We start from the raw sequence: 8933 nt of genomic DNA, 5'->3' as shown, positions 1-8933 counted from the left end.
GAGACATTTGACTAGGTCTGTCGGGTCCGATAGCAGGTTGAAGTTGCTGTAAATGGTACTGGTTTTGTTGCTGAAGAATTGAGAAGGGTCATGCAAGGGGGTGATCGAGTTAGAGGTGGCTGCTGGTAAGGTGAAATCCTTCACAGTGGCAAAGATTTCTTTGCTTCTGCTGGTGCTGTCCTCAATGTGGTCTGCTATACTGCCACGTTTCGTGGTCTGGATCATTCGGTAGCAGCATCTCAGGGTAGATTTGAACATTCTGCATTTGCATTGTAGTTGTCTGCAGTGACATTTCATCAGTGTACCAACTGGCTTGAAGTCGAGATCTTGTATTACCGTTTTGGAGGGAGCGAGGGAGTCAGTGCAGGAGGTGATCGAATTGTTCAAATTCATGATGGCTTTGGGGAGGCTGTTGCTGTGTTTAGGTCAGTGGGCGTTGAGCGCTGTGTTCCAGTCCTTGACAGTGATGCTGTTCCTGTTGTTGCAGGGTGGTCTGGCGGTGGTGTGTGTGTTTTGGACTGGCTTGCCGAACTTAATGAGGGCTTAGTCTGTCCAGGAAACTGTGCGCTCCCTTATTTTGATGTTGTCAAAGGTGGTTAAAATAGAGTTCAGGAGGTTTCCTACAATTTGGGTAGGTCTCTTTACTGTTTGGCTTAGACTCATGTTTCCAAGGTCTTCGATGAGTGCTTTTGAGTTGGAGTTGGAGTGGCCTTCCAGATGGAACTTCATGTCTCCAAGCAAGATGTAATTTCTAGTGTCCATGGCAAATGCCATGGCAGATACCGATCTGTGATGGAGTCAGTGAAGTTGCTGTGTGGTCTTGGTGGTCTGCAGACGAGAATGCTGCTTAGGGTGAAGTTGGCTGAGACGTCGCGCTCTGAATAACAGGTGTTTTATTATAGAGTATGACGTTTCTCTAGGGGTGGTGCCCACTGATGGTGTTCTTGTGGCCAAATGCAATTCCGCCTCCAAGCCTATGACGTCTGTCTTGCCTGGTCATCTTGTACCTTGGGGGAATGGCTGTGGTGATGTTGGGTGCTGGTGCAGGGGTTCAGCCAGGTTTCTGTGAGAAATGTAGGTCAGGGCGTGGGGCATTTAGTCCAGGATGTCTGTGGCCTGGTTATTGAGTAAGCGGATGTTGAGGAGCATGCACGTGAGTGCGGAGCATTGTGTGACTAGTTACAGGAATGTGTGAGTGTGAGAGAGTGGATTGTTGGGTGCTGTCGGTGTAGACGCGGTGTGTGATGGGTGTGGTAAGTGCATAAAACTTGCAGGAAGTGCAGGAGAACACTTCCCTAGATGTTGTGTGGTTCGGTAATGCACCAGCATGTGGAAGGGCGGCTGAGGTTGAGGGCATACAGGGTCTCAGTGAGGTAGTGGTGGGATTGGGGAGGACCAGGGTTCCTGGCGCTGGGCATCATCCAGGCATGATCAGGTGCATATGGGCTTTCTTTTGACACACCTTCAGGGTGACAGCCGCATGCCCACAGAGTGCCTTCCATGGGTCCTGGGAAGGGGGAAGACTAATGCCACTTTCTCTGCGAAATCCAGAAATCCAGTGATGTCACTTTCTCTGCAGATGGATGATGGACAATCCAGTGATGCACTTCCTGTGCAGATGGATGATTGAAATTAGTGCTTTTCCTTGACTTCTTTGGAAGGTTTTGGCAGGAAGCCAGGGATGTTTCTTCCTATGCAGATGGATATATTGGGAATGAAAAACAAAACATGTTTTTTAAGGAATTAATCTGTGAAAGAATGTGCAAATTTATAAAATGCTTAGCACAAAAATGGGGCAGAAAAAGTATGTGACAGCATCCTAACAATGCTTTCTGCGTTTGAATGTTTGGCTTTTGCCTGTTCACTATAAACGTGTTGCCTGGAATCCTATGAGTAACCTCCTCCAACTGAGGTCCTCACACAGTTCATGGAAGCCTTGTTCAGTGTGTGTGATCAGCATATTGCCTCCCACACTGACTCTCTAATTAAACTCACAGCCATCTCGTCAAGAAGGCTCGAGCTATCCATGCAAGAACAGAATTCTCAAGTCTCCTCATTTAACAAAGATTTCCACACTCAGAGTCCATCACTGCCAAAGCCTGGACACTTTGGGACCTTCGCCAGTTCATATCAGATCGACTCTCTCTCTCTGAAAGTGCTCAAATCAACCATAAAGTGTCTAATTTTTTTTCTAGTAGTTCTTTATAAGGAATATAGAACACTCATGGTACAACAGCGTTGTAACGCATAAGAATCACAGTACATCCTTCAAGTCATCCCTTGAGAGCAGTAGAATGCGTAGTGCAGTGTGTGGACGTCCAGGAGCTCATGCGTTCTGGGCTGTAAGGAAGGGAGACACCTTAGTCCCTGTTACATGACACTATGGCAGCCATCAAGTTAAAGAGAACAACTGACCGGTAAGGGTGTGTCCGGCTAGGCACTGTGTCGCCCACCACAGTTGGTAGAGTTTGAAGTTGGGGGAACCCAGCCCTTGTTCAAATGGAGCATATAGTTTGTGCATTGCTGCTTTCTTCTGAACTGATCCCTAAATCAGGTGGTTGAGGGTAGAATTAAGGTCTTGATAGAAGTATTTTGGACAGGCAGTGCTGAAAAATGGTACAATAACCTGGGAAATACTAGCAGTTTGGCTATCGTCATTCTGCCCATTGGAGAGAGAGGCAGTGATCCCCAGAATATCAAGGAGTTACGCATGCCAGCCAGGACCTTCACCGGGCTCCTTTGTACCAAATCTGTCTCAGAAAGGTATATATTTATCCACAAATATTTGAATGTATCGTACTACCATCCCAGAGCCAGGAGAGGCAGCCCTCCACTCTTGTTGTGTGAGACTACACAAGCAGAACAAGCAGGACTTCAGTTTTAAGCTTGACATGCTTCAAGAATCTTCAAACCTTTCCATCACCTGTGGGAGGGTTCCGTGGGGTTTGTGGAGGTACACCAGCACATAACCCGCATCCAGCAAAACAGCCACCGATTGGTGTCCCCCACTGTGGCCTCTGTATACACACCAGGTTTGTGAATGGTTTTATAGCGAGGGCAAATATGATCCTTGACAATAGAAAGCCTTGCCTGGTGCCCCGATGTATACTGACCACAGTAGAAGTCTCACCGCATGTGCGCACCCGAACCCCTGGGTTGGTATGTACTATACCTATCCTGTGTAGTATTTCTGGGGCAAAGCCCATTTTCTCTAGCACAGCAGTCTGGTAGGGCCACACTAAGGTGTCAAAAGCCTTCTCTATGTCCAGAGATGGGGCTGTAGGGAACAGGTCTGTGCACTCACATTCTTCCATGATTCCGAAGAGATGCAGTAGGTTTAGGAAAGTATTCCTATTTGGTGTGTAGGCGTTTCAATCAGGGTGCGTCAACGGGGAGGCAGTGGTATAAATCTGTTCGCTATAACCTTTCCCTAAAAGACTGCCAGTGGTTTTGAGGAGAGACAGCCAGCCGCAGGCATTTGCAGGTGTTGTGAAACATAGGGTGCGTTCAGAGTCCACCATAGGCAATTTGGCCACGTACGTAAGAGAATATTTCAGGCTGAGTTGCTGGAGCTTCCCTATGACCAGCAAGAATGAACCTCTGAGATGCTGTACTTCTGTAGTGTAGTCTCTTAATTGAGGCTTGGAGATACACCAGGGATCCTTGAACCTTGCAACTTGCAGTATGTGGTTGTGGTCTCAGTAGTTCGAGACAAGTCACCTGTTTTGCTTTACTCTTGACTGAGCCAAGATATGCACACTGAAAGGAGTCAAAAAGATTCTCTGGAATGCATCTCTTAATCCGAAGAAGACATTTATTATAGCTTTTTGCAAGATTCGTGAAGGAAGGTCTGATTAGTAAAAAGTGTACCTCCAAAATGTGCAACCACAACGTGAGACTATGTATAAAAAGTCTCCAATCTATACACAGCAAATATATACATGCAAGGATACAAACACTTATATATTGATATATTGATATATATTCATATGCAATGCAAAGCAAATAATTTATAAAAATTAATCACCGTAGTAGGGCCCACCAAATGCTTCATCTTTCTCATGCCAGCAAGAAGAATGACTCCTGTTCAACTGCGAGAAAGAGATTTTCCACCCCCACAGGACAGGTCAGGCAGCTGACACCCGCTGAAGTCTCGGAATTTATCGCTACTGAACAGAGTCATCTTTTTATATCTTTGAATAATTATCAGGGAACTTTCTAGAAAGCCCTCCCTCTTAGAGGGGAATTATTACAAAAAAACATGCCGGCTACTGTAGGTCAGAGTTGGGAAAAAAACAAGTGTCAAAGGTTGGCCAAGACCTCGAGGCTTGCTTTTCCCAAGGCTGCACTAGAGAAAAACACTAAATATGCGCTTCTTTATCATGATAGTGTTCAGTGGGAGAAAAACACAAGCTTAGTTTACCATGTGGAAAAACACAGCTCATCCGTAATGCCTCAACTGCAATGTCTAATGCCACGATAAAGCCAATAGGCAGCTAAACTGAATACAAAATGTCATGTCCAATGCCACTTTAAAGCCAATAGGGAGCTAAACCAGGTGCAAAGCAGTGTGACATGACATCAGTGATCACTACTCAAAACATTACATCACCCCTCGCCCTTTCTTTACTAAGTTACTATGCGAACACTGGTAAATCACCTCCTTTTCAGATGAAAGTAAGATGTGACATGATCAATAGAACATTTAGTTAAATATCTGTGTATAGTGAAATAACCCTTGCTGAGTTTCAAAGATGGTAAAGGAGAGATGATGTTTATGCCAGTTACATATTGTGTATTCAATTTCTGTTACTTTTGCATTTCATAATTGTAAATCTCTTTGCATCCAACAGGAAAAAAGCCTTGAATGCATGAAATGCTTATGAATAACAACAGTGGTTCTGTAAATCTACAAAAATGGTCAGAAATAATCAACTCCAGGATTCAGGAAAACATCAGTACTGTCAGAGACTGAGGACCCTGAACATAGACAGATAAATGCTGGAAGAAGCTCTGAAGGATGATTCAGTAAACATAAGAGTCTGAGCTGTGCAACTTCACACCACAAGACTAAGGAAAGACCTCTACAAAATTAAGGAAACAACACTGACAAACCACCTCCTGAATAAACTGGTGACCAACACCAGATTTGATCACGGGATCTGTATGATGTGACAACCACAATGCTCTGATTATAAAATGATAAGGCCTTAATTCAGTGCGCTAGGTGTATCGTAAACGCTTCATGGCTGTACCACAGGAACCAGAGTAAAGCACAACGGAGTGGATAAAACAACGGAAGGGTAAAGGAAAGAGGAGTTCTGCTGTGTTCAGTACAACGGACGGTCCCAGTCTGCACCGAACAAAAGGAGGAGGATTAATCTTTACCCACAAGCGTTGAAATATAGGAAACATGAGAATAATACAACTGCTTTATAACCATGTTGGCACATCAGGAAACACAGTCATGGGCTGTAGACAAATATAGACCGACCCAGAGACACTAACCAAGAAAGAAGAATCATATACATGCAGTTTCTCGTTACAGCACCATCAGCCAACACACACAGGAGAAAAGCCATTCAGATGCAGTAAATGTGTGAAAGGTTTTAGTCAGTTATCATACCTGCAAAGACATCAGCGAACACACACAGGAGAGAAACCATACCATTGCAGTGAATGTGTGAAGAGCTTTAGTCACTTATCAACCCTACAACAACATCAGCAAACACACACGTGGGAAAAACCATACCATTGCAATGAATGTGTGAAAAGATTCAGTCATTTATCAAATCTCCAAAAACATCTGCTATCACACACCGGTGAAAAACCTTATCATTGCATCGAGTGGGCAAATAGTTTTAGTGCATCTTCATCATTAAAGAAACATCAGCAAATACACACTGGGGAAAAGCCATTCAAGTGTAATGAATGTGTGAAGAGCTTTAGTCAGTTATCGCACCTCCTAAGTCATCAGCGAATACACACCGGGGAAAAACCATACCATTGCAGTGACTGTGGAAGTAACTTTAGTGGCTCTTCGACATTAAGGAATCATCAGCGAATACACACAGGAGAAAAGCCATTCAAGTGCAATGAATGTGTGAAGAGCTTTAGCCGATTATCAGCTCTCCAAAGCCATCAGCGTACACACACAGGGGAAAAACCATACCATTGCAAGGAATGTGGAAGTAGTTTTAGTGAATCTTCAACATTAAGGAAACATCAGCGAAAACACACAGGGGAAAAGCCATTCAAGTGCAGTGAATGTGAAAAGAGCTTCAGTTTTTTATCAAACCTAAAACAGCATCAGCAAACACACACACAGGAGAAACCATACAACTGCAGTGAATGTATGAAGAACTTTAGTTGTTTATCACACCTCCAAAGCCATCAGCGAACACACACAGGGGAAAAACCATACGATTGCAGTGAATGTGTGAAGAGATTCAGTCAATTATCAGATCTCCAAAAACATCAGCGAACACACACAGGCAAAAAACCATACCAACGCAGTGAGTGTGGAAGTAGTTTTAGTGCATCTTCAACATTAAGGAAACATCAGCGAGTACACACAGGAGAAAAGCCATTCAGATGCAGTGAATGTGCGAAAAGTTTTAGTCAATTATCATGCCTGCAAAGTCACCAGAGAACACACACAGGGGAAAAACCATACCATTGCAGTGAATGTGTGAAGAGCTTCAGTCAATTATCACACCTACGAATACATCAGCGAACACACACAGGGGAAAAACCATACCATTGCAGTGAATGTGTGAAGAGCTTTAGTCACTTATCAACGCTACAACAACATCTGCAAACACACACCGGGGTAAAACCATACAACTGCAGTAAATGTGTGAAGAGCTTTAGTCAGTTATCACAACTCCAAACACATCAGCGAACACACAAAGATTAAAAACTATTGAAGTGCAGTGAATAACAGAATAGCTTTATTCAATGAATTTCCGAAGATGATAACATTACAAATATGTGGGACATTCTAATGCCAATTGATGATATGTAGATGATAGAAGCCCCGGCTAGTAAGTAAATGAAAACACATAGATAGTTGTAGAATTATAAAAGTGTCTGTTCTCAGTGATTGATTATTCCATGTCTTTACATTTAACAAAAAGAAAAGAAGTTGCGAGCAACACATTAAGACATCTGCAGAGTGTGGACTGAAAGGAAAAGTGTTTTTTTCTTCGATGAAGTAGAGTTATAAAGAAAAACACCCAAGCACACCTGCTCATGCTGCCCGTAAAAGCAACACTATGACCAATGCTTGGACTAACACGTGTATTTCAGCTAACTTCTGGTATTAGTGCTAAAACATATAAACCCAACACACTCATACCGATTCAACAAGCACACACTGGAGAATATTCATAGCTGATTGTGGTGTTTGGGCGCTTTTTGCAACATTGATGGTTCAGTGACAGCAGCAAGACAACAGTGCCTAAAAGCACGAGAAGTGAAAGTAAGAAATGAGAGCTGTAACTATCTGGGTTAATGTTTGCAGTAGTCGGCATTTACCTCCCAAGACCTAATGCTGGAGAAGGGATGCTCTTTCCATCATCACATGCATTCGTAAATGCACCCACCATAGTGGTACTTCCCCAGTGGGGTTCAACAGCTGCATCCTTGGGAGATTGGAGGGCTCAATATATTTTATGCGTTTCTTATTTGCAGGGAATCATTCAACCATATTCTGACTCGTGCAAGGATAGAATGCATAATTGGCAAAATTATTGATAGGAGGAAAAGATGTTGAAAAGTTTAGTTCCTAATAGGTTTCTGAAAGTTTGATGGTTTAGTAAAATTTGAATCTTCAGGAGTGAAGAATTCCAGCTCTTAGAAGCTAGAATCCAGAACTATTGACTCCCTTCTATACATTTCTGAATCCTTGGCACTAGAAATGAAACCTGGATTGAGAAGAAAAGAAACACAAATGATATTCAGATTTATGTTTATATGCAAAAACGAACCCTCATTTTATAAACTCTGCTGGTGAATGAAAGGACTTTAAAAGTAGGTGCTGCCTCGTGAGTAAAGAATGACCACAAATAAGATAGGCGGCAGCTTTCTGAATCATCTGAAATTTGCTTTTGTGTTGCTGGAACCACCAAATACTCATAACCCAGCCTTGCATAGATGAAGGTCTTCTCTGATAAAAATATTCATGTGAGAAGAAAGAAAAGGAAACATCTTCAGTAGCCAAAGCTGGCTAAAAACGAATGCACTCCTCTGAATTAATAGTAGCAAAGTGCAGAGTCCCTCTTGCCGATCACCAGCACCTGGTAGTGGTAGTTTGGGACGAGGTCACTTTCAGAACTTGGAAATGAAACTGTTAGTTGCTGTTAAATACCAGAATGAGCACAGTAGAGTTCTGTACATCCTGGCATGTTTCACATTGAAGATTTTGTGAACCAATGAGAGTCAAGTGTCGCTGCACCTCTCAATGAAGAGAGATCACTTCTGATGGATATTTCTACCTGACGATTCCTTACCTATAGCATAATCCCCAGGTGCCAGTCTGGATCTGGAATCTTCAAGGCTATCACATTGCCAGTGGGGGGTCTGGCATTGCATCAGTACCAAAGATGGCATTCAGGGGGTGATTCTGACCCCGGCGGTCTTAGACCGCCAGGGCCAGGGTCGGCGGGAGCACCGCCGACAGGCCGGCGGTGCCCCGCAGGGCATTCTGACCGCGGCGCTTTGACCGCGGTCAGTGCAGGAAAACCGGCGGTCTCCCGCCGGTTTTCCGCTGCCCCTAAGAATCCTCCAAGGCGGCGCAGCTCGCTGCGCCGCCGAGGGGATTCTGACCCCCCCTACCGCCATCCTGTTCATGGCGGGAAAGCCGCCATGAACAGGATGGCGGTAGGGGGGGTCGCGGGGCCCCCGTAAGAGGGCCCCGCAAAGTATTTCAG

At 44.1% G+C, this 8933-nt stretch overlaps 1 protein-coding gene across 1 annotated transcript; it reads left to right on the top strand.

Moving 5' to 3' along the window:
• The first annotated feature begins 1105 nt into the window (after positions 1-1105).
• Positions 1106-8711, top strand: LOC138278711 (zinc finger protein 271-like). Its single transcript, XM_069219291.1, has 2 exons — positions 1106-1153; positions 5489-8711. The coding sequence occupies exons 1-2, from the start codon at positions 1106-1108 to the stop codon at positions 6917-6919; spliced, it is 1479 nt and encodes a 492-aa protein (XP_069075392.1). The 3' UTR covers positions 6920-8711.
• The last annotated feature ends 222 nt before the right edge of the window (positions 8712-8933 follow it).

The sequence above is a fragment of the Pleurodeles waltl genome, unplaced genomic scaffold (genome assembly GCF_031143425.1).
Source record: "Pleurodeles waltl isolate 20211129_DDA unplaced genomic scaffold, aPleWal1.hap1.20221129 scaffold_54, whole genome shotgun sequence".
NCBI lineage: Eukaryota > Metazoa > Chordata > Amphibia > Caudata > Salamandridae > Pleurodeles > Pleurodeles waltl.
This window is presented reverse-complemented; position numbering and strand designations above follow the sequence as displayed.

Coding starts and splice junctions, on each gene's coding strand:
- LOC138278711 (XM_069219291.1), top strand. CDS start 1,106: ATGTCTGTGGCCTGGTTATTGAGTAAGCGGATGTTGAGGAGCATGCAC. Junction 1,154..5,488: donor GGATGTTGAGGAGCATGCAC/GTGAGTGCGGAG, acceptor AGACAAATATAG/ACCGACCCAGAGACACTAAC.